The sequence below is a fragment of the Accipiter gentilis genome, chromosome 3 (assembly GCF_929443795.1).
Source record: "Accipiter gentilis chromosome 3, bAccGen1.1, whole genome shotgun sequence".
NCBI classification, from domain to species: Eukaryota; Metazoa; Chordata; class Aves; order Accipitriformes; family Accipitridae; genus Astur; species Astur gentilis.
Genome location: NC_064882.1, coordinates 36,476,635 through 36,503,462, shown reverse-complemented (window position 1 = coordinate 36,503,462; position 26,828 = coordinate 36,476,635). Strand labels below are relative to the sequence as shown.

At 38.1% G+C, this 26,828-nt stretch overlaps 1 protein-coding gene across 5 annotated transcripts in view; it reads right to left on the bottom strand.

Annotated features, from left to right (window-relative positions):
- SORCS2 (sortilin related VPS10 domain containing receptor 2) overlaps positions 1-26,828 on the bottom strand; it is a 573,033-nt gene that overhangs the window by 43,286 nt on the left and 502,919 nt on the right. For all 5 annotated transcript variants that reach the window (XM_049793559.1, XM_049793588.1, XM_049793578.1 and 2 more), the window contains exons 11-14: positions 26,427-26,529; positions 15,920-15,996; positions 9,266-9,357; positions 7,698-7,805 (exon numbers count right to left, since the gene is read on the bottom strand). In XM_049793559.1, the coding sequence (XP_049649516.1) occupies positions 7,698-7,805; positions 9,266-9,357; positions 15,920-15,996; positions 26,427-26,529 (380 nt within the window). The remainder of the gene's footprint in view (positions 1-7,697; positions 7,806-9,265; positions 9,358-15,919; positions 15,997-26,426; positions 26,530-26,828) is intronic.

Below are 26,828 nucleotides of genomic sequence, written 5' to 3'. Positions count from 1 at the left end.
TTTCACAGCATCAAAACCAGAGCAGATGGATTTTAGCTAGTGTCCCATATCACGGATCTCATGCCATATACATTAAGACACTCCTTGAGCAACTTTTTGTGGTGTTCTGGTGGTTTACCTTTGAGCTGTTAGCCATATTGTCTCCAGACAAAGAAAATGGCTTTGATCAGCCTGATGTCTTGATCGTCAGAGCAGCACAGCTGACCCTGCAACAGTTTTGCTTTACTGATGAATATCTGAGAGCACTCAAAGACCTCAGAGTGGCGGCAGTGATCCTGCTGTACTACCCCACCAAGGTCACAAAGACATGTGGAATTTATTCAGATGTTTAACGTAGCAACTTCAGTTTTGCAATCATACTGAAGACTAGTGATGACAACTGCGTGATGCACAGCTCCTTTTGTTTGAAATCAGATGCCTCTCTCATTCTAGACACGCTGCTTTAATCTCCCAAGTGCTGTGTTGGCTTTTGCTCTCCTCTATATGACTTTGTCATCAACCGTGATGTTGAAAACAGCATGCTGCCTAGGTAGCAGAATTTGTCTGCACAGTCCTGTACTGCCCTGTTGACACACTCTGCTAACTTGACGTGCCAGTTGGGGCTGGAACCAGGACCTCTGTTTTTTTGGCAGAGCCTTCAAATGTATAAAACTACTGACAATAAAACCGAGGGTTTGAATCAGAGTCAACCGAGGACCCCACATACAGGTGATACGGGCAATCTCAATGGCTCTATCTTGGATAACATGTCTAAATTCCTCTGGGCAGCCCCTAAACAAAGATGTCCAAGCATGTGCAAAAAGGCAGGTACCTGAAAATCTTTATGGATCTGAACCTCAATATCCAACAGTGAGTATGGGAAAGGAAACGGTTAATTATTTTAAGGAAAAGGTTAATTATTTTAACAACTCTCAGCCTGTCTCTTGGGAAGTATTTGTTTAAATGGAAGCAGTCACAGAGCTATGCTAAAAAGTGGTATTTAGATCTTGTTCCCCATATAAGGTTACCTTTCCTGTAGTAAATCATATTAGTAGGAAATACAATTGTCAGTGAACTTACTGTACTGTTAAAATATTTTAACTGTCACACTTCCCTGATTGTTTTTATAACAGAATTGCAATTTCAGATTGAATACATAATCCACTTTACCGTTCACTAGGTATCAGAGGCCATTTATATTAAAACAGCAGCTGCTTTCTCAGTTGTCTTTTACATAAAAAGAATAGTGTGTTAGAAGTTTCTTGTCAGTTTATGGTGAGCTTCAAGACCCGAGTCCTTTGCTTCACTTAGACCTTTACTACAAAAGATGACAATATAACTGAAAAAGCAAATAAATATGACAATATTCTTTTTGTTTTGTCTGTTGTAGTTCATATTATTACGGTGCCTTTGAACATAGAGCAAGACACATGACCTTCCCATGTCAAAATCTGTAAAGAAATTACTAAATTGAGGGAGTAAAGTGATGAGGTCGTGGCATGGAAAGATGCACTTTATGTGTAGTGTAAGCACCGCCAATAGGTAGTGTTCTCCTTAACTCACAGAAGCAGTAACATCATTAATGAAAGATTTTCCAAGGGGATATGGTTTGGAAGAGCAGGTTAGCCATGACTATGTCCTACAGTGCTATTTAAAGCCTACCATTTTCAAAAAGAATATGACAGATGAATCTTTACAAACATGCTTTCCTTCTAACAGTTGTCTCTGCTTCCTTTATACTATTGTAAAATCAACGAAAACTAGGTGAGTCAAAGGGTTCATACTACTAAAATGGATGAAAGTAATGCAGAATTCAAGCTGCAATCTGTTACACATCAAGATTATAATTCAGCATATTTTTCTAATTCCCCAAAAGAAGGTAACAGAGGTCACATTTTCAGTGGCCTTCCTAAATTGCAACTACAGAAATGATGAATGCTTCCATGTGCAAAAGCAGACACTTGCCTACATAAAACAACTGCACATAAACAGTGCTTGTGTACACAACAGATCATGTGCAAATATGCTGAGACACTTATGATTTCAGTGCCTTAAACTACAAACACATGCATATAGTTATTGCACTAAAGAGTAGGTTGGTGGTTTGGGTTTTGGTTTTTTTTTTTTGGTTTGGCTGCCAAAGTGAAAAATGAGGGGAGGAAACAATTTAGTTGAAATTGAACCAAAATATGTTTTTTCATTGTTTCCTGCCCCCAAAAAACAATAATTGCCATTCATTCTTTATGCCAAAACATCTTGGTTTCAGCTCTTTTGGGGAAAAAGAACGGAAATGAATGCTGAGGTTCTGAGAAGTGCTGGGGAGGAGCAGGATGAGTGTGTTCCCATTTTATCCAGAAGCTCAGTGGCTCCATGATGTTTGTGGATTACCTCCAACATTTTTTTCCATCCATTTGGTAAATTCCTGTCCAAGAACAACCTTTTAACGTGTAAGCTGTTTGGAAAAAAATTGCAGATTTAATGCCTAGCCTGATGCCCTATGGAGAAGTAAATACAAGGTGGATAGTGAGCAAAATGGATTAATTTAAAAGACAAACATATGACATTGTAGAGGATAGCTTTACATCATTCACATCATTCAGCTCTCCGCTGTCATCCTACATAAAGACTGAATTAATTTGGGATATTTACAAAATTTTAGAATTAATTCTTTAGCTAATACTTCCCCCCCCCCCCCCCCCCCCATTTAAAAATAATGTCTCTTTTGTCAGAGGTAGGAAATTCTTCATTCAGACTTCACTTGGCAGAGCCAGAGTAAATAGCCTATGGTCAGCTAAACTGTGGCTCCTTCATTTTGAGAGCAAGGAGCAAGATACAGCAAAATGAAGTTCAAGGCCTCCCACAAAATTAAGTATAATGTTTGAACAATTGTATTGTTGGCCTAAGTTTCTAATGTCTACCTCATCAGCAGCATTTATTAGAATTAGAAACTAAAATGGAACTGAGAGAAGAGAAGTTAGAGAACCATAGCTGCAGGCGCTCACTCTGGGACAGGGGCTCAAAATGACACCAAAAAGAAGTCAAGTGTCACCCTTTCTCTGTCCTTCCTTCCTCCTTTAAATAGGGACAAGGTTGTAAAAGATTCTTACAGGACCTGGATTCCTAACCTTTCAGTTCCTCTTATTCAGATATATTTCCAGGTCTGCCCTCAAAATGTACTAAATATGGTCTTTAGCAAGACACTGAAAGCATCATGTTCACATACTTCTGAATATGTTATGAAAACTTTAGGGAAAGAAAAGAAAAGAAAAAACCAAAGCTTTACCCACTGAACTTCTTTTGAGCAGAGGGAGAGACAGAGGCAGGCCGATGGTCTTGGCTCCAAGACCGCAGGTTGGCAGTGACACCAGAACTCATTGACTCGCTCTGCTAACATCTGTGTCCACAGCGATGTCAGCAAAAGCATCAGACTTGCCACTAAACAGACATCTGTACATCTGGATCACTGGTATCTAGACTAGATTGAAGCAGAGTAACCAGTTTGCTTTTTCAATGCTTTTTTCACCGTTCTTTTCCTGTCTTTCTGTATGTTTACTCCATCTATTGACAGACGGGTATGTTCCTCGTTAAGCAGAGAGCAGAACAACCATTTCATAACTGAGCAATGCTTCTCAAACAAAAGATTAACTAACTCTGCAAATAAAACCTAGAATTTGCCTTGGGAAATCAGCTATTCTCTTACATAATGAGGCTTTATCTACCATTTATCTACTTTTTTTAAGGGTCACAGTATGAGAAAGTTAGTAGTGAAGAATTCACAACAGAGAAGGACCTCCACCCAGTAAGATCCTCAAAGACAACAGAAAAGGTAGTGTGCTGCCATGTGTGGCACAACAATAAGCCCCACAAACTACATGTAATGTTGACTGTTACTGATGTTGTTAAAGGTGAGGCTGACATTCCTAGCAGAATCGACAGCTGCAAAAATCCAGATGGTTCTCCCTAATAGCTAACACCTGTTAATATCATATCCACCTTGTTTTGATTAAGTTTAAACTAGACTATTTTCTTGCTTCCATTATCACCTAGGAACCCAATAGGAACACATCAACAGACTTTCAAAACAGCAAAATGCACATGCAGGAGTTCTGTGGTTCAGAGATATCATAAAGTTCCCAGCAGCATCTTAAACTGTTACTCTATGAGACATTAGAAAAAAAATACGTCTGGAAAAAAATACAATTACCCACAAGGAAGATTTTGATTCTACCACCTGACAAAAAGAAAAGCAGTTCTTTTATGTAACCTCTTATTGGCCTTTTAAAAGGGGCCATGGTCTGCAGTACCACGGTTATTGTGCCTGCTGGGTTTACACTGCAATCTAAATAACCCGGTTTGGGAAACACTCACAGGAGCTGAACTGTGATTTAGAAGTCATTTTAAGAGGTTTGAAACTTTCATTTATACGAACTACTTCCTCTGAAGAGGAACATCAATATTTCAGACACACACAAATTCTTCCTTTTTCCACTGAGTTAGGCCATTACTCAATCCAGCGTTATTAAGTAATTTTTCCCAAATATAATATATGAAGTATAACACTGGGCTGCAGTAACTTTCATTCTTAAGGAATTTAGAAAAAAATAGAGCCTACTAGACCATGCGCTATTTTGATGAATATATATCAAATAGCTGTCAAAATTTCTTAGCAAACCTTACTTATTCATTTAGCAATAAATGGTGGATTTGAGCTCTTCATTTAGAAATTGATTTTTAAACAGATCAAGTTTCCTAAACTTCATGAATACTTTACTGCTTATCTTTCCTAAAACTCTTAACTAGGTCTATTTAGAAATTGATTTTTACAGAGAATGAGTTTCCTAGAGTTTTTCAGTACTTTACCACTTAAACTCCTAAAAATCTTAAGAAGGTCTATTGCAGAGTGCAATGGAATAAAATATATTTTCCTTGGCATTTGAGTGTACATATTTTGAATACTACAGGGGATTTAGATGAATGATTTAGATTAATGTCGACTGGCAGATGACAATTCAGTTTTATGAAAACTTTTGACAAGTCAACATTTGGTTTTTCTCTGTTTTGGAGAAAATGCAAAACTTTCTGAAATGAAGATTTGAGGCAACCAGGTTCACATTCCCCTGCTTCTTCAGTGAAGCTTACCAGACCAATTCATTTTCAAGAAATTAGGACAGAATAGGAACTCAAATGGAAGCCCCTTACAAGTCAGGTCAACATCCCAGTCACCATGCTGCAGAATGAGAAATCTCTCTTACACGCAGTGTTACCAGGTCCCTTAATGTCTTTCCCAGATAATCTCTTTGTGGTTTGGTTTTATTTTTAATACAGATTAAAAACCTTGACGGAAATCCCTAAGCTGACTTCAGTGGAACCAGGATTTTAGCCTACAGTAATAGCCGCTTTTTGTACAAGTAAAATACTCTTTGACTCTGTGAGTTTATTCTAGAAGCTCTAAATGAAATAATGCTTGTTCCACAATTTTGCTGTACACTTTTTCAGTTATTACCTTCCTACTTCAGAACTGTGCTATCTCTCCTAATTTATGCAGATTTTGACATTGGACTGTATTCAAAGTCCTTATTCAAACAACCTCCATACGAAAGGGAGAAAATTAAATTCCTGTACAAGTAAAAAATGTCAGACTAGGTCCTTAGTAATGGATTTGGGGATTCCTTGGGGTGAAAGACACTACTAATTTATTTCCATTACCATACACAATTTCATCTTACCACATTCTACCCAGAAGAAAAAACACGTTTTATCTAATAAAATGGAAAAGATGGCACAGTTGATTTTTTTTTTTTTCCAGGGAGTGTGTATCAGTGGATGACGTTTCTCAAAAGCAGCAAATCACTGTAGATTCTCATGCACAGCAACACAGTACAAGCATGAAATTTTGAAAGAAAATGACCTAAGCCAGACAGAACGACAAAAGGTCTTGATGTAAACTCAGACTGAGCATCATGGGGCAGACAACGTCACCCTGAAAGTAAAACCCAATCAAAAGCAGTAGGAGAGACAAGGAAGCTGATAAAACAGCAACAAGGAAACACATACTGAAGGTTTATTCCTCTCATTATCTTTAGAGTCTGGGAGGAAGGCTGCTTGTCTTTTCAAGGCCAGTCTGTGATAGAATGTGTTTGATGTCTTCCATGTACAGCAGAACTAGCTGCAAAGTAAGATCCTACAAGCCCGGCATTGAGGTGCTGGAGTCAGACTCTGGTTCTGCCGTTAGAAACACAAAAGTCACATGATGCTTTTTTGTCAATCTGGGCTCATGTACCAAATCTAGCTACAGTTTTATGTATTTCAGATGGATGATTTCAAAAAGGCATCGTGTTTTACAAGAGCTCTTTAGCCTATTCAGCCAGATATTTAAATACATCTTCACAAAATCACTGTTTTTAATGATATTTAATAAAAAAAAAAACAATCAGAGCATATAGTAGTCACATATCATTTTATCTGCCAGTAAGTACAGTTTAGGGTAAGCTTTTGATCCCTCTACTTCCACTGAAATCAATAGAAATCCTTCATTCAGAAGCATAAGTATCTCCGTGTGGCATATATTCTATGATAAAAAACCCCTATACTTGAGAGAAGGGGAAGATGGTGGGATAATACTGTTCTTCCCAGGTCATATATATCTATAATGGAGGATAAAAGGGACAGTGGAGAAAGAAAGAAAGAACTAACAGAACAAATTCACCTCTGCGCAGTACAGTGTTATGAACTTGGTGCAATGCTTTTAAGTACATTGAGTAGGATTTCTGTTTTGATGAGGATCCTTTACACAACTCCATGCTGGGCTATGAGCTGTTTGGGTTCCCCCCCCCCCCCCCCCGGGGAAAATGCTACCGGTACATGTCAAAGGCAGCTCTATTTGTAACTCCTAGGAGAAAAAGCTTGTCATGAACACACTGAGCTCCAATATAAAGGATTGCACAAGCTGTTCTGATAGGAACACAGGTAACAACCTGCACATCCCTGAGTGCACTCCCCTTTCCTGCTGCAATCAGCATGTACATGCCTTTGTCCCTAATTGGACAGGTGTTTTTTACTCTCAGACACTTCTAAAATATTAGCATTTATCCTAGAAATGGAGCAAAACCTGCAGCTCAGATCCAGATGTCCTTGGCTCTCTGGAAAAAGACAGATAAACAGGGGCCTGAGATGCAGAATTTGGTTATTTTTAACTCTATTCACAGCATCTGCCTCAGTCACTGCACAGAATAAAAGCGTGTATTTGTTAGCACAGTGTTTGGTTACACAAAGCACTGCAATGCTTGTTACCAGGACAACAATACAGTTGTTTACACTGTGAAGACAATCTTTACAACAAGAAAGGACAGATATTTAACATTTTTTATGTCTGCCTAAGAATCTATAGAAAACAGAAAAAATGCAGTAATTAGTTATTTTTTTACCTATGTTTCTCTGATTTGTATTTGCAGTCCTATTATTCCACTCTCCCTGGTGGTAACTTTGCGAAATTTCATCTGAACATAACACTTCATCTTTACAATCTGAAATACTGCGCTCAAATAATTTTAAAGACAGGTTGCATACTAGGGCTGTTCGGACATCAGTGTAAGAGCCTCTGTGACTGCAAGAAGCAAAAGCCACTGACTCAAGAACTATCTCAAACATCCACAATTTAAATATGCTCAAGTGCATAAGTAGAGAGAGCCCTGAAAAAAGAGATAAAACCAGAAACTTACGTCATGACCAGTGTCTCATCTCCAGGTTCACTAAGTAATCCATCTACAAAGACTGAAGTGCTGGTAAAATTATGTGTACTCCAAGTCTGGCCTTCATCTATGCTGAACCTGTAAAAAAGCAGAAATGGTTTTCATTTACAACTGTTATTTTACAAAACAGAATTGATTCATTAAAAAAAAAAATCCCCTCACTACTAAAGCCCAGGATTTATGATCACCAAAATACAATATGCCTGGACAGTATATCATATTAATGTGATCTTTTTCTCAGCAATGTATCCAGGGGCTCACATCTTTAGAAGGTGTATAATAAATTTGCCACAACAATGGAAATTCTCAGGCAGCTAAAAACTGAGGTCTGTCAACAAACTATCTTGCTACCTTGTAGGTTCAAGAGCAAGTTAATCTACACTTCATTCTTTCTAGTAGTCTCTGAGCTAGAGACCTGTTAAGCAGAGGTCAGTTAAGCATGGGAACCAAACAGCCCAACTGCTAAAATATGTGGGAGGTGCAGTGACTGCAGGCTATCCACAGCTGCTACCATCCACTTAAAAATTTGCAAAAGATGCTGATGAATTTGCAAAACATATTTCAAATACTCTGTGCACCCAAAATTTATGAATCAGATTTTCTTCTCTACATTGCCTCCAGGTCTTTTGGATAGTAGGTTTATGATGGCTTTCACCCTAGCTAACCAAGTACATAGCCTAGTTCCTATTAGTGTATACAGTATTATGCAAAAATGAACCTCGTCACAAGTGACAAAGATCTCTTATGTTTTTTATGCCGAAGATGATAGTTCTGTATGCCACTATGTAAGATTACCGTATTTTGCTTCAGTATTATGCAATTTAAAACTTGGTATTTTATAACAAAATGCTTTGCAGAAAACCTTTCCTGCCAAACAAGATGAGAAGGCTCTTTGCTGCATTATCACTATAGGACAGTTTCTATGCATACTACAGTTAATTTGTGCATAAATGTCTCAGATGAACTGAGCTTTTTGCATACTGTGTTACACAGCACATAAGGACACATAAGTCCTTTCCCCATTGGCTCCCAAAGTCTACATTATATTGCTTTTGAGAGAGCAGCTCAGGACTATTCTCCAACATCTTAATTCACTGTGGCCTTGGAAGGGACAGAGCTTTATGAATGAACAGTATGAATAGTATGAATGAACTATCCTGACTGGGAACCTAAGCCACATATGCATCTTAGGTTGAGCATCATTGCCATATACTGCTGGTGCGACCAGTAGCAGATAACAATCACACTGAACATGGCTTGTACTGTAGAGTTCCAGGATAGCCTTTTAAGCAAAAATACCTACACTGATGCCAGAAAATTTTAGTATTATTAATACGTTATACCATGGTACCTTCAGGACAATGAAGTAATCTTTAAGAAAACATCCACCTGCATTTTGTTGACTTAATGAATGATAGATTAAGCTGACTCCACCTGCATTTCATACATGATGACACTAAAATGCTCATCTTAAATTCTGAACTTTGCCTTAAGTCTCGAATACACAATAGCTCTACTCTAATTGACTGTAGGATTACTTGAGTATTTTCAGAGGGATGGAGGTGTCTTTGATGGCCACAATAACTCCACCATGGTCCAGGTACAAGATGTGGTGCTCTTCTTCAAAGACCTACAAGTCAGACAAAAAAAGGCCAGCTAAGGAAATGTACAAACCAGCAGAAATAAAATGTATGAGCAAACCAGGATTAAAAGACTTCTATGTTTTATAATGTCTGCACTTCAAATTGAAAAGGACATAAAAGTCAGTTTAACTCTTATATTTCTCGCAGCTGTAAAAGAAAAGAAAGTTAAGCAGGTGAATCAGAAAATGTTCAGGTTCAAATCACAGTCAGATTAAACTGTCTGAAGTGATTTTAGCCCAAGCTTATATTTCTCACAGTATGCATTCTGCATTCCTTCCTATTATATATCACCAAGTGACCTATCACCTTACTTTGGTATTTGCCATATTCTGTGTATCTTGCAGAATAAAATGTTTTGTAGTCTAATTCTAAGAAAAATAGGAAAAGTACTGCTGTCCGTGACTTTCTCACGTGTTCTCCAGACTCTACAGAATTTGAAATAATTGCTGCAAGCATGTTTTCTGCATTTCCAGTGTCAATGATTTATTTAAATTCAAACTTTATGTGGTCTCACACAGAGGCCGCTCTGAGTTCAGAACCAAAATACACGTAATATTGATTTAATGGTATAAAGGATTCAAAATTTCCTAAATTATTTTCATTCATTTTCTAGAGGTCATCAGCAATACTAAAATAAATGAACAGGTAGATATCTTCCCTTTTTTACATGTGAAATCTGTTTTAAGGCAGGGTTTACTCACGTTATTAACCTGTGAAAGTTCATTTAACATAAGAGCAGGTGATAAAGTGAGAGTTACTACACACGCTTAGCAGTTAATAGATGAACATGCAGCCGCCTACAGGCTTTGACAAAGCAAAGGTGAAAAACATAAAGGCTAGCTTTACTTTGCCTTGTGAATGAAAAAACCTGGCAATACTAAATGCTTCTTTTTTTGACAATACTTAAGGCTACATATAGAGGATTTATCAGTAAGACTGAAACAGAGGTGGGAGAAAAGTATCTTACAGCACATTCACAATTACTTCAAAAATAATAAGCATTTAATTTGGGTTCAGAATTTAGTCTTCCTCTCATCTAGTGAGAGCCTATTTTACAGGAATCCTAGGGCTTCAAGTGTCTGATCAGCTTTTCAGTGTTGCCAATTTACAGGCGAAACCCTGATATGAGGCATTTACAGTCCTATCTTCTTGTTCCACACAGCTGCGTATTTTAGAAGAGAATTCAGTAAAGGATAGACATTAATTTAGATGCACTTCAAAAGGATGAGATTAGCTGGAGTCAGATAAGCAAGCAGAGTTTTGATCCTCCTCTAAACTTTGTTTGAACTTTTGCTCAAATCAAAATGAAATTATATATGCTGGGACACAAAGTCTCCAAAAGCTTCACCATCATACTGTAGATAAAGGAAGCTGGTATGTGCATCACTTTATCCAAATTAGGTTTTCCCAGAAAAGCACCATGGCACTTCCTCAAGCACTATTTCAGTACCCCAGCTTTACCCTACATCCACTTGGCACACTATGAAGTACAGAGGATACATTACAGGCACATTAATGCCATCTTTATATCATGCTCTTCTCGTACACGGTTCAAATATTTAAGAATGAAAAATGTATGACATTCCTGATGAAAGTAAATCTTCATCTTCAGCACATTGAAAAGAATTAACGATTTCGTGCCTGTGGAGTTCAGCACAAAAGTAAATATTTCTGTCTACTTTCTAGAAACAAAACCAAGACAATCGCTTTGCAAAGTATTTAGGCAAAGATGGTCCCGGTGTCAGAGCTGAAGTTCGAGCCCAGGATCAAGTGATATGTATGTTCACAGTCAGCCACGAATTCTGATATATGTCTCTCCACTAACTAAAGTCAGGTAATAAATTTATTACAAACCTTACTGGTAGCCAGCAACTACAGAAGTAGATTCTTATAACCTATTTCTATGTTTTTCGTTCTGTAATTTTTGGAGCATGTTATATGCTTTACAATTGTCATGTCAACTTCTTTTCTCTCCCTCTCTCCCCTCCATCTGCTCTCCATGTTTTTTCCTGTGTCTGTCCTAACAACTTCAGCAGCTATTTCAGGCCAGGTTATCTGTTGGGAGAAATTAGGAGAGCTCCATGAATTCAATGAAAACACGTTTAAACGACCCTAGAGAAATACACTCCACACAATTTTACTTTGAGATACATAAGTTTCAAAAGTAACCAAAAATGCCCAAAGCCACTTGCTTCTCTCACAAAGTGACATCCATTTGAAAATTCAAATCTGGAAACAGAAGTTTTCCTACACAGAATAAGCCAGTTGGACCTTCCCAGGGGTGAGGCTGGGATTGCAGCCTTTCTTGTTGTGCTTAAAGGTGTTACCATCCATCTCTTAACGATGTCTGCAGAAAAACAAGTAGTCTTGCTTAAACAAATGTTTTCCAAATTGCTTTGATACAAAAGGATTTGACATAGAGAAATAATATTCCAACGAACAAAGCACTGGACTAAAGCTCCAGAGATCTGGATTCTGTCCCTAGACATACAACAGACTTTCTGTGTAACCTTATTAGCTTAATTGGGCATTTTGTTGCTACGCTAGCTACTTTGGTAGCAGATCAAATATGAAAGGTTTTTTGTTGTTTCTCTTTTTATTTAAGCCTTTTCTTTTGAAAGCCAGACCTTTCTCTTACTCTGTTTGCCCTATTTCAAGCACAGTGTTGTAAAAGATGCTTTTGAAATAGCAATGGCAACCATAACTGTGAACAGAAATCAGTTTTTACAGTATCTATCTGACTGCTATCATGTTCATTAACATATTTTATGATATTGTCTTCCTCGTGTAATAGAGAAATCTTCTAAATAGACATATCTGTCCCACAAGTTCACCTCAGGCTACGTCTTCGTCGTTCACTTAAGATGATCTAAGCCCACATAGTTCATGATAATGTCAAGGTGAGACTATCTTCTCCTACAGGCCAGATCGCTGCTGTTGCATGGACATTCAAGCTACTTGTCAATCAGCTCCTAAACTACTCCTATTTACAGTGCAATGTTGTACAATACATAGTCACAAATTTCAGTTTGCCTTAAAGTGGTACACAGTGGAGTGATGGTTTCAAGAGATACTAACAAGTAGCTCAGGCATTGTGAAACTGAAAGGCAGAAGAACAACTGGAGGAAGCCCAAGTGGTATTGTGGCTACTTATAATCACAATCCTTATGTTTACTTTTCTATTTATCACTAGGATTTACTTAATTTCACAAAACTCTCATTTGGTCATTTTTATTTCTACCTATAAACACTGGTTGTATATCCTACCATAGTAAGTCTTCCTGAACTCTCATATGACCTTACCATATGCAAGCTATGGAAATAAAGGTTCAGTTGAAATCATTCAATGTATACAGCCGGTTAAGAAATTGTGGAATGAAAATGATCAGTAGATTGTTGTTGAATTGAGAATGTATTGCACATTCAGGAACTCAGGGACTGGTCCCAGCTATGAATCACAAACTGAATCTGAGTCAACAATGTGATGCCAGTGTAAAGAAGAGAAATCTGAAATGAGGTGCCAGTAATGTCAAGACATCAAGGGCAATCATTTAATTCTGTTTAGTACTGATAAAATTTCTAATTTTGCATTCAGTTTTACCATGCTTCAGGAGAGGGATGTCATATTAGATAGTCCAATCAATGAGCAACAAAAAGGAAAAGCGCTTTAGAAATTTGATCCATTAGGAAAATCAGTGGATTTGAGTTTGCTGTTTTCCAAGAAGAAAAACCCTATACTCTGGGTAGACATGATAATCACCTTTCAACATCTGAAAAGTTATTGAAAGGTGACAGAAAACCAGTCCTCTCCAAAGACAAGAAGAAATCAACTTATCTTGCAGAATTTGTGAAACTGTGAGAACAGCAAAAAGCATAGTAGGCTGTCGTGGTTTAACTCCAGCCAGCAACTAAGTACCACGCAGCCGCTCACTCACTTCCCCCATCCAGTGGGATGGGGGAGGAACTCGGGAAAAAAGGTAAAACTTCTGGGTTGAGATAAGAACGATTTAATAGAGCAGAAGAGAAGAAACTAATAATGATAATGATAACACTAATAAAATGACAACAGTAGTAATAAAAGGATTGGAATGTACAAATGATGCACAGGGCAATAGCTCACCACCTGCCGGCCGACACCCCGCCAGTCCCCGAGCAGCGATTCCCTCCCCCCCCACTTCCCAGTTCCTAAACTAGATGGGACGTCCCATGGTATGGAATACACTGTTGGCCAGTTTGGGTCAGGTGCCCTGGTTGTGTCCTGTGCCAACTTCTTGTGCCCTGGCTGGCCACGAGAAGCTGAAAAATCCTTGACTATAGTCTAAACACTACTGAGCAACAACTGAAAACATCAGTGTTATCAACATTCTTCGCATGCTGAACTCAAAACATAGCACTGTACCAGCTACTAGGAAGACAGTTAACTCTATCCCAGCTGAAACCAGGACATAGGCTTACATTAAATATTCAGAAAACTCTATGAAGAATGGTGAAACACCAGGTAGCCAGACTGCAGAATCTCCTACAGTGAACGATTAACAAATAGGTCTGGCCATCCTGTGTCAGAGATGTTCCTAGTACATTTGATGTTGTCTCAGAGCACACAGTTGAACTACATGATCTTTCACCTTCCTCCCAGTCCTATATTCCTATCAACCAGTACTGCTATTATTTCAGGAAAGCTTTTAATTAATTCCTTGAACTGCCTTTTCTCCTAAGTCTTTTATATTTACTTTTCTGCCTTGCTCTTTCACTCTATGCAAGCACAGACTGCTCATCTTCTAGTCTGTAGACAGCTCTGCAACATTATGTGTGGCATGTGAGAAAGGTGACAGGCACTCGCTAATGACAACTGCAAAGTTTCCAAGTCAGTGACTTAAACCCACCCGAACACGAGCTTCGCTCTGTTTCTGCCAGCTCGTGAGATCTGTAATTAACTGTCAAAATAATTCCTGTATCATCGAACTGAAGCCTTGGCTTTTGTTGCATGAGCTCCAACAGAGAAAGGAAATGTACCGCTGTCCTCCAGAAGAACTGTTCGATCATGAACAGTGAGGCCATAAAATAATGCACATTTTCATTCTGATCACAAATATCAAGATTGAGTAAGCTCTTTCAAAGGCTTTGTAGCAGTTTTAATTAAAGCAAAGCTAGCAAAGGTGTTTTTCATGTTGACTGTCATAACGAGGGATCAGTTTGTGGTTGGTTTTGCAGCATGAATAGTCATCTTAAGGTCAAGTTTCATCACATATCATTTGTGTGAGTGTCTCACAAATAAAAAGCAGCAAAAATATGAATTTGATCCCCTTTGCTCTTTTCTTCTTACTTTTCACACCAGAAAAAAATATAGAACTTTGGCAAATGCTGACAATAGATTATTAGAGAGGCCTCTATGACGTATTAGACAACACAGTACCCACTGTAAATCGTGGAAGGCTTTTGCATTTAAACACTTATTTATCATATGCTAGATTTCAAGAAGGCATTTGGCATACAATTTTATCTTTTAAACCTCAAAGGACATTATCATGACAAAATTAATGTATTTCTTTTAAAAAGTCCTTCTGTGGAGTATTAATGGCACCCCACAAGAGCAACAGAAGAGACTGTCTGTATTTTCCTCTTTTAATCTCAAACTCCCCAAGCTCAGTAACACTAGTGAGAACATTTTCACACTTGTTGTCTAGAAAATAACACAATTTTATTTTAGCTGAACAGTAAACCAGTATTTTAACTGAAATTAAATTACTTTTTGACACACTTCCGTCCTTTGAGGGTGGGGTTTTTTCCTCCTGGATCTACATTACAAGTAGATTCCAGATCATATTGTGTGTTGTTGCTATATACACACAGAAAGAAAATATTCCCATGATTAAGCACTGCTGAGATAGAGCAATTTAGGAAAAAATACATAATAAAGGTGCAATGCTTAAATTGACACTAGGCATTGTAAGCAAAAGACATCCAGAATTCAAGTGGCATTACAGCTACTACATGACTGTTCTTTATTTACTACTTCGGTTTTTGTAGTCCCAGAATTGATTAAATCATACTAACAGACATTCAAAAATGTATTGGGTTTTTTTTTCTTTTAATCTCTTTTTGCTTTCTCAGTTTCAATGAAGAACAAAGCTTAAGCTTAAATATCAGTTTTCAGACTATGAAGCAGAAGAATTTCTGCCTTTCTACCTAAACCATGTCTTCTAGCTTGGAATATTTGCAAGGTCTAGGCCAGGTCCACTTCATCATTAGCATAAGCATATTACTTAAATTATTAAAAACCTAAACAGACTCTGGTTTTTATGCAAGATATTTATAAGACCTTTAAAGACACCAAAATACTGGAATTTCAGCAGAACCTGACAGCCCAGCCAATCTGAGTTTTGCAAATCACCTTCTTAATCTCTCCCAGTTTCAAAGTGAAATGTGGATAATAATAGCCACCTCTCTCAAAGGAGTGAGTATATAAAGATTAGTTAAGCATTATAAAATTCATCCCATTTGGCACATTTAAATTATTTCCATGTGCCTTTGATGATTTCTGTTTCCTACCTGACGCCACGTCTTCCCACAGTCAGATGTTATGTACATCTCTTCTTTATACTCAACCAGCTGGGACCCCAGGTTACCTGTCATGAAACAGGAGGAAACAAGGATTGCATCCACATGAACAAGAGAGATTGGGTCTAGTCCTGACGCCAGACAAAGTAAGTTTCAAGGTCAGAGCAAGAACTAAACGCAGATGATTAGCAGGCTTACTTTATTTCTGGTAGCACCAGATAAATACTTTTAAAAACATATATGTACACTTCTAGCTTCTTCCTTTATGTTGCTAGCTATCCAGAAGTGGGAGCAATGAGGCTTAATTCTAATACCGAAACGCAGAAGCCAAACCAACATTGCAGTTCTGTTGCTGCATGCTGAAAAATTATTATAAAAGAACACATATTTAAGATGTAAGTCTGAAATGTCCATAAACTCAGAAGCCATACCTTAACTTTAATCACATTCTGTAAAATTATTCACCTTGAACTTGAATTGTTAAAATAAAAAATGCTTTACCTGTAAGACTTTATGAAGTGGTAGCAAAATCTAGAATCTGGAGAAATATATAACACTGAAAAGAGGGGGCAGAGGCGTTGAAAAAGTGCGTAAATACAGAAGAACCTAAAGCAGAATTACTTGATTTACCTAAATATTGACCAGGAAGCTACTGAATATTTTGACAAAAAGCACTGAGGAGCAGCAGCTAGCTTTCAGATTGCTGCAAAGCAAACAGAAGCATTAAAACAAACTTGTGGAAGCTGATCTTGGTGGATGCAATCCCAAATGCTGACATCTCCAGCTTTTAACATGCAGTATTTTGAATAGAAAACTATTAAACAACCAGGCAGTTTACAGTGTTCTAGGGGAGAAGCAATCATGGCACAATATTCCTTCTAAATGAAATCCTCCAGGGGATTTTGACTTAAATATATGGTTTGTATGTTTTTACAGTAGAAATAAGATAAAAGTTAACAGATCCTCTTAAGCAGAAGAGATGAGGAAAGAAAACACTTGAGATTAGGATAGTAGTATGAAATTTCACTTGAGTGTTATATAAATAGCTGTTTTTAACCACTAAAACAGACCTGTTTATGCAGAGTGTGCTCACTAGCGCTGAAAGGCTCCTGAGAGGAATGACCGCACCCACCGCCCAAAATACAGGCTCTATTTGGACCATCAAGATTGCATGTGTTCCACTGTTTAATGGTATAACTATATTATTTAACCCTACATACAGCCTAGACAGGATTAGGACATTTATGTTGAATCAGGGAATTCATAGGCGTCAGTTCATTTCTTTCAACTGCATCTAACATTTCAGAAGATGCCACTGCCTCTCTTGGGTTTTCATCTTTCCAACCCCCTTCATGCTGTCTTGTTTATCAAATAATTCAGCACAGATTTAGTTGGCCATTTTGAAAGTATGACCCTATTCCTGTAGGCAATGAGGAGATTTGTTAAGGTCAGCACGGTATTGATGAAAGTGATGTGGACTGAACACACACTTAAGAACCAGGCTCGTATGGATGAAGTAGATTTAAGACCTGTAAGACTAAAAATGTGTCAAAACCAAATGAGTCTAAGTGTAGGGATGACCCTCATGACTACTGTTGGATGTGACAGCAGTTGTGCCAAGCAGGAAGGAAAGAGAAACAGGTAACTGTGGAGTGAACAGCTCCTACTCTTTCCCTGCAAGCATCTTCATCTTCAAAAACCAGCCCACCCCAAAGTCAGGACAGAGGCTGAGGGTGCTTGCCTGGCAGACACGTGGCATCACCTTCCCAACCCTCTGCCTGCTGACTTGCTCCATGCAGCCGGGGTAGCCATGGCCATCATATGGCTTCACAAAAGGGTTATCATTTTTATATAAGGCTGTCTACCTTTAAGAAACAAAGGCTCTACTGATACCAGCAATCAAAATGAAACCTCCATGATGGAAATGACAGAAAGTTACAACCACACCATAAGTGTTAAGGACAAAGGACCATAAGCCTAACAAAAGTTTCAGTTTTTTTTAAGAACAGATTCAACTTTTGGGTTTATTCTGTCCAGTAGTCCTTGGAAAATTACATCTTTTGGTTGTAGCCATGTTGCATTCATTTAGAAAGATCTTCCAGTATAAGAGAAAAAAACCCATCAATTAAACATGATTAAAATGTCAATATTACCTAATGAGACAGTTTCAAAATGAAAGATTCACACCTGAATTTAGTTGCATTTTCTGCCCCAAAACAGGTTTATTTAAATATATTTGGTTAATGGCCATTTTGAAATTATTATCACTTTGAATCCTAAAAGCCTATGTGAGCAAAGATCAGGAAAAATTATCTTATTTTCCCACGTCTCACAGATTTCATCAGGAAGTAGGGCCAGGTCCCATCAGCTTTGTGTAGCAAAGATTCATCTGGTCACAAGAAGGAGGTATGAATGAGAAATCACCTTCTCACAACTGAAGGAATGGAAAGATTTGATTTGCTGTTAATACAAAACATATTTATTTTGCTATTCTTTCCTCTGTATAGTTTTTACCGGTACATATTTCTGCGAACAGGCATATTCTTGTGCTTCTGCAGTTACTCACAGAACTTTTTCTTTGGGATAGCTGTGGATAGAAATATTAATTGCTTGCTAGAATCTAAAGTATTGCTGTCAGTCTACACCCTTATTTGCACAGATACCTTTAATGAATGCGTTGTTATTTTTGCTCCTGGATAAATTCTATTTATTCTACCTCTTTTCACCACTTACTGAAATCTACTTGCATAACTAGGTCTTTATTTTGAGAAATGCTATGGATCTGCGCTTTAAAAAGTGCAGTGGCAAATTGCCTTAGCTAATGGAGAATTAGACTGTAAACTAAACAGCATCAACTTGTGCTTCATTAGAAAGCACAAGCGTTACCTTTTATATCCAGCTGATATGGTAATGACTGAAAGATATTAGCAACTGCTTTGTAATTGCAGGTGTGTAACAAGACAGACAGGACTTCTCCTAATTTTTGTTTTACCTTTATTGCCTTTTCTTGGTAAATGAGCAAAAGGAGTTGGTGGACTCCGCTATAATTACAGAGAAATGCCATTCTGTCAAAAACCGCAACTGATGACAACCTTGGGATAGAATGTACTGCTTTGGGAAAAAGGACTTCACTGCTCTTTGATCTTTTAAAGTGGTCCATCCCCAGGCCAGGAGTGAAAACCCAGAAGTGACGCATGCAGGAACTTCTCATTGCTGACATAAAGTTCTGCGCATTAATGAAGGCTGTAATTTCCACTACTTCCAGATTTTTTAGAAGATGCAATTATATTACCTAATTTTGCATACTTTATACAGTCAAGTCTTCAAGTGCATAAGAGAACCCTTTCTGTAAGTGAGGGTAAAACCTTTCAATATAGTGTCAGTTTGCTCTGTGGGTACTGCAGACGATGTCTTGCTGAAAAACAGCATCAGTGGATTCAGAAAGAAAAAGCAGGTGAGGGAGCAAGCAGGAAATCTGCATCACCAATGCAGACAGGGAGGCTGCTGCACAGCACCGGGGGTTATTTGCAGTGGGAAGCAGCCATGCAGCCAAATCTCAGAGGTGACAGGCAGAAGGAAATTTCCGTAGGAACACATAGGGGTGTGTGATGTTTGTTAAGCCAAGGATATCTTTGAAAGCTGTTAGCCTGAAAAAGTAGAACCGGAATAAAACTAAGTCCTTCAAAGAACTTAGTGGACTTGCCACAATTTTATTTGCAAACCTTTCTATTTAACATGTGTCACACAAGAGTTATGAGTTTTCTCTGAAGAGTCACATTGTTTTAACTTTCTTTTTTATGTTCTAATAAAAAATAACTTCAAAGATTTGGGACATTCTGTTCTTTTTGAGATTTAAAATAAAGCGCATGATTTTAGGCTCTAGCTACCTCGCAGTGCATCATGTTACTGGATTAAGCCACCTAACTAAACAAAGCACATTTAATAGCACCCTGTAAACACCTTTGAAACAGGTCTAATTCACATCAAATGAAATTTAAAAAATCCTGACATTAGTAACTTTACAAACAACTGCAAAGTCACAGGAGCACTCAAAGTAGAGCTAAGACACCCTGAAAGTTTCTGTGCCGTACCTGAGGAGAATTATGAACCGTATTTGTTCTAAGTGTGGCAGCCAATTACACATGTGCACAACTGACATCACGATCAAGTGATACAGAAGGTGAGAAACAGCCAAATTATGCTCAGCCCCAAGACTGGAAGCTAACACTTACAGTGTGTAAGTACCATTCCCACCACGTCCTGAACTGTTCAGACTGAACTGCACAGCCACAAACATCGGTGTGCTGTTTGCCTGGTGAATCACACTAAAATCTGTGCTCCTTATTACAGCTGTAAATACCTGCAGTAACTCCTCAGGTGTGCCACCACAACATGGAAACTTTTCTATCATTTTAGTGGGTCTGTATTACATCTCAAAATCCATCTGTGGTAACAAGTAAAGGTAATCTAATACACTGAAGGCAATTCAGGTTCATACTGAAAAAGTTACTGCATCTCAAATGGGTAATCAAGTGCAGCCTTGTGCTGGTTTTGGCTGGCATAGACTTAATTTTCTTCGTAGTAGCTAGTATGAGGCTATGTTTTAGATTTGTGCTGAAAACAGTGTTGCTAATGCAGAGATGTTTTCATTACTGCTGAGGAGTGCTTATACAGAGCCAAGGACTTGGCTGCTCTTCACACCTCCCCACCATGGAGCAGGCTGGGGGAGCGCAAGGAGTTGGGAGGGGACACAGCCGGGACAGCTGACCCCGACTGACCACAGGGATATTCCAGACCATAGGACGTCATGCTCAGCAGATAAACTACGGGGGAGGTTGGCTGGGGGGGTGGTGCTGCTCAGGGACTGGTGGGGCATCGGTCAGTTGGTGGTGAGCAATTGTTTTCATTTGCATCACTTGTCTTTCTTGGGTTTTATTTCTCTCGCTTTGTTATTTTCCTTTTCCTTACATTTTTATTTATTATTGTTTTTATTATTTAATTTAAATTATTAAACTGTTATCTCAACCCATGAGTTTTCTCACTTTTACTCTTCTTATTCTCTCCCCCATCCCACCCAGGGCAGAGAGTGAGTGAGCAGCTATGTGGTGCTTAGCTGCCAGTTGGGGTTAAACCATGACTAGGCAATATTAGCTAGAGCTATAAATAGTATCATTTTAACACCACTTTTTTTAACATCACTTTTTTTATCTAAATGGCCTGAAAACTCCTTTGACATGACACAGAGTATTTTGCCATCTAGTTTCAAGAAGTTTTCCATCTAGTTTCAAGAAGTTTTGTTTGTAATACCGAAGCTCCTCAAGTTTGTCTTATATTATTTTATATTCTTTTTGTAGCTAAATGACAGGAACAGGAAAGAACAGGAAAGAAGACCCTTCAGTTACTGCTTCAACTTTGCCTTCTACATTTCTCATCCAATTTTAAATATATTGCTGTTGAAGGCATTTTTAGAGGTTCATACTTTGTCCCTAATAAAGGGATGGTATTATTGCAAACACCACACATAAATGAAATATGGGAAGGCCAGAGACTGTCCTGCAGCCGAGGCCAGTTGGCATGTCCCGACCATGTTCACACCACATAGTGCTCAGCCCTGTCTCTCCCCAGGTGGTGCTGCCATGGCCAGCAGATGTATTTTTGTGAGGTGTCATGTCGTGTGTCGTCCCCGTCCTCGCCCCCCCAGTTCAAATTACCTGAAATAACACGAGGGTTATGTTATAGGCCATGAAAATGGTGTTTTCATGTGATGAAACTGAGGATGAGTGCGGCACGGCCCCTGGTCATGATGGATGTGTCTGAGGGTAGAAGGCCAAGGTACGATTGTTTTCTTGAGCTCTGTAGGTTAGGAGAGGTTAAATCTGGTGCTGTCTTGACCATAGCAATGTGTGCCTTGCCCCTAAACATGGCCTGGGGGACCATATATACCTGAATTGTTCTTAAACACTTCCCCAAAGGCTTTTGTGACCAACAGAGCCAGGATACTGTGCTAGATGGACTCTTGGCCTGAGTCAGTATGACTCTGCTGTTGTTATGTTCTGATACCTTGCTTCTTCAATTTAGGAAACAAAAGGAAACATTTTGGCCTGCATTTTGGATTTTTTGGTTAAGCATAGTAATTTTTAATTTCTGTTACTTGCATCCTTATAAACCTTTTCAAACTGTGCTTTGGGATACAGGAATTCCTCTTTTGCTTTTTTACTTGTCCTGAGTAAAGGCTAATTTTAAAGTCACTGGGTAAAATTACACATTCCATCCCCGCAGCGGTGGCAGTCCCAAAAACTAGAATACAGGGGTACTAACTACAGTTCAGCATAGTTCTTCAAGCTATTTGTAACTTTGCACATGCCAGTTTAGCAGTTGGTAGCACAGGGATGTGAAAGAAAGCGATGTATTTTAGTGATGACTGGTGGCCAGCCAAGCTCTCTGGAAACGTGGTATAGCTGTGAAAAACACACACAGGTCTCAAGAGTAATTATAAGTTTGTCTTTGCTCAGGCATTTTGGCAGGTTCCTACTGGGTCACACAAATGTGGGAGATCAGTTTCATTTAAAGTTTATTAATTTACATGTTTTAAGTACTACTTATCACCACATTTACCCATATTTTTATACACGACTTTAGACATGCTTACTGTTAGAAGAAACAATCTCTATATGCAATACTTTGATAATGTTTCTAATATGGAAAATCTTTTCCAGCCACTTAGATTTAGCGTACAGGCAGACACCTACTCCAAAAAGAGAGATGTGCCTTGCCTAGATTACTGGTAATAAATACGATCATAACATCCCTTCAGTCAATGCACAGTAAGCTAAAATTTCATGGTTTGTAAACTTGTAGTTACAGTGTTGAACAAACATACAACCAATTTGTGTTTAAATGTCCCAGATCGACAGTTTTTGCCTGGCAAGCTGAAGATGTGTTCAGCTGAGGGCTAAGGGAGTCATACATCCCATCAGAATGGGGGAATATGTTGACATAAGAAAAATCCAAGGGAATTGCAGGATCTTCGTTCCAAAATGCCCTGGGAAATGTTCAATCATCTCCCTGTTCCCTCATCCTTTTTATAGTGGCATTGTGGTATGCTACTTTTGTGAAGAATGATAGAAATTTATCGCAATGTACGCAATGTATTTGGGCCTGATATGACAAAAAGTAAACTGAACTTTTCCAGCACTTCCTCAATTCGTGTGAATGTGCAGAATTTACTGCTTGCTTGATTTGCCATCTGGATTGGAAGCTAAGCAGACGATTATTGTAAACTAGCACCTGAAAAATCTACACTTCTCTAAACATTTTTCATAGAAAAGTCCTTTACAAGTTTATAGTAAAAATTTACACATCAATTGACACACATTTCATAGCTGATGCTGTGAGAAATAGAAGCTGCTGCCAAGATTAAAATGCACGAAAATCAAATGTAAATGTAAAATCCTATTACATTTCTTAAATGGAGCAAAGCAGTTATTTAAAAGAACACTTTAATATGCAGCTATAAAATTTAATATTCTGTCTGAACAATTTATATATATACATAAGCTAAAAATATGCATTCCTCAGAACTATTTATGCAACTTTAATAGAGTGGAATTTTTATTTGTAAGTATGAGTTTTGAAAGATGCAATTTTAACATCCTATTATTGCATTTTTCCCAAATGCTCTAGGAGTTAATGCTGTTCACCATTTAATTATTTTTTAAATTAAAACAATATTCAGTAGTCTCTGTGCTCTGAGTTTCAACTATCCTTAAGTCACAGGTTAGGTTTTTCATTACCACAAGCAGCTGTGTAGTATAAGCCTCCTATAAAGTAGCCAAACTCTACGTTAAAGGGAATTTTTTTTTTCCTTTTTGATTGATAGCCACACTGCTTTTATTGAGGGGATGAACTTCATGGCTCTATGGTTAAAAACTGTTTTCTAATTTCTAGTTCTTATCCATTTGTTTACATCACTTGTGTCTACCCCACGGTTACACTTTCAGGAAAAAGATCATATTCTTTATTGCCCTTTCTTTTTCTCAGCTAATGAGGTTCCTCTTGTAAATGTTCTCTATTTCCATCAACTGCCAAGTAGTCCTTCTTAGCACCTGCTCACTGGTCCTGAAAATTGATGATCAGAATTGTACACATTCTTATTAAAAAGGTCGCTGTACAGTACTTTGCCAGAGTATTAATATTTCCCTCTCTCCATTGGCAATTATTTACCTACTTTGCCCTCAGAATACATTTCCTTTTTCACAGCACAAGGCACTGATGGTTCCTAGACACACTGTGATCAACTGACATTCACAGATCTTTATCATCTTCAGTCATTTCCAGAAGATGTGCTCTCCCTAAATCTAACAGTAAAACTCCAATAGTGTGTGATGTGGCCCAAATAATCTGATTTCTGTACATGCTAAGAGCGTAGTACTTCTGTTGATTTGCATAGGATTATCTGTTTCAAGGATCACACCAGAGGAAATTCAAACTCATTCTATGTAAAGTATTTCTGATAAGAAGTGTAAGTTTACAAGGATATCAGGTTTGCCAGATAAGACTGAGCATGTGCACTGAATCCAGATGACCTGAGCATCCAAATAATGTAAATGTAAGTCAAAATCAGAGTTGATGCAGGTCGTGTCTTGGCAAGGGGATGCAGTTGCTCTTCAAGATTTTTAATACTCAAAAGTAAGTCCCTTGGCTCTGTTTGGAACTACATGACCTTCTGCCAGAGAAAGGATGTACTGCACTACTCTTGGGCAAATTTTTCCCACTTTCACACCATTCCTCTGAGATTTTTAGCCAGCTGCTATCAGTGAGCATGCCTCTCTACCATTTCCATTACATAATAAGTTGTTCCACCATCCAGTCAGATTTAACATATTAGTTCATTATTAATGATACCTGGATGTCATGTCATGAAAGACTCCCTCATGTTCATTTTGAGGAAAGCTCTTGACAAGTTTACCTACCTGCCATGGTAAAACAATGTCACAGTGATAAAATCTCACCCTATTCTAGGAAGGACCTAAGGGCAAAATACTCTTCTTCAACCTGCCATCCCTAATATGATCTCAGAGAACAGTGCACTTAAAAAGCCTCCACAAAACCCAACCAAAAGAAAACAACCCAACAGCTCAACAAATATTGGTTCACCACATCAGATTATAATGCAAGGACAGAGGAAAAATGAAATAGAAGTAATGGACTAATTAATTAAACTTCATTGCTTAATTTGCTACCAGAAGGCATTCAGGTACAATATGATGAGGCTAAGATTAAGAACCCACATTAGAATAGGACTACCTTTATGTAAAAAGAAGAACCCTGAGATGGAAGTTATTTTTTGAAATATTGGAATTCATAGAATATGAATTAAAGACCTAATAGAAATGTATCCACAAGGGCACTGTATAAATTCTTATTCTCATTTGTGTCAATAAAAACACAGCACCATTTCACCAGGTAGGTCTGCCTCCAGTAAAATACTTTAAGCTCCATTTACAGTAGGGGGAAACTTGAGATCTTCAGTTATATTGAAGTAATGGCAGCTGTCATTCTCTTTAAACACCAAATATGCTCACCTTGATATTCTCAGGAAATTTTCAGTTTAGTAACCTGTTTGTTTATAAGAGACTAGTGTAAGCTAAGGCAGAAACCATTATTGATTAAAACCAGCTACACTTTTACCAATAGGGAAGCAGTACATGTATGTATTTCACCTAAACATAATCATAACATAAAAATAAAGTAATGCCATTTAAAAAACTCTTAGAGCAGTCAACATTTCAATAATTTTGAAACAAAGAAACAGAAAATTAGATTAAATGAACAGATGAATCACAAGGATACAAAGTAAAACAGAGTTATGTGAATATTTTTCTTGATGAGTAGTCAACACTGCAATGGAATTTCTTTTATTAAATGCCACTTCACAGAATCATGGCTCCATATGTATGTTATAATGGAGAAGCCACAACCAGCATTGTTCCCAACACAGAGACACATTTGCCTCTTTCACTTCATCTCTCTTTCGGCAGAAAGGAATTAATAAAAATTACAAGACAAATTATCTCTATCTAAGCTTAAAGAACAAAGGCTTGGCCACTGTTTACATCAGTTTATTGGATTTGCTGGGCTATTCATGATGCTGGAGGCCCTACACCCCACTTCCAGAGAAAAAAAATGCAGGACAAGTCCTTCAGCCACCGTCACTCCTCCACACCACGCTAATGGGGAAGGACATATTACTACACAGCACAGAGAAGCATAATGTATCCAGGCGACTGTTACAGGTCTGTCCTAGAAGACACAGCTCTGGGACATGAATTAACTTTTATGAAATTGTTTGATCAAGAGATCCCATAAAGGATTATTCTGCAGGGAAAGCCTTATTTTGGCAATGTTTGTAGCATGGTATTGTTATAAACCAAAAGACTAGATCTACAAAGAACTGCTGCCACATTTCAGGTCTTAAAAAATAATGTCATGCATTTACCTGCCCCCATTATGAGCCCCGGTGCAGTGTCCTTTGTGTGGACTGTTCCTGACACATAGGGATTGTCTGCCCAGCGGAGATGGAGGTGAAGGTAGCAATCAGGCTTGTGGGGGAAGAAGAAGAAGAAGACAACAGGTTTGAAAAATAACTGGTAACAGTTATGCTCCTACAATAATGAAAGCCCAGTCAGAGAGCAGCTTCAGCAATGTATGTCGTTGTGGAGAAAGAGAATGGCTGTTTCCCATGGAGCCACATTCCACTCTGAAAAACCAACCTTAGCCTTCTAACAAGAATCTCTGGTGATGTCTGTGTAGTGTGCCACCATCTCAACAAAAAGATCTCCAAACTCAAAGAAGTCAGGATGAAATTATTGTATAAAAAAACCCCTCTGACAGAATAATT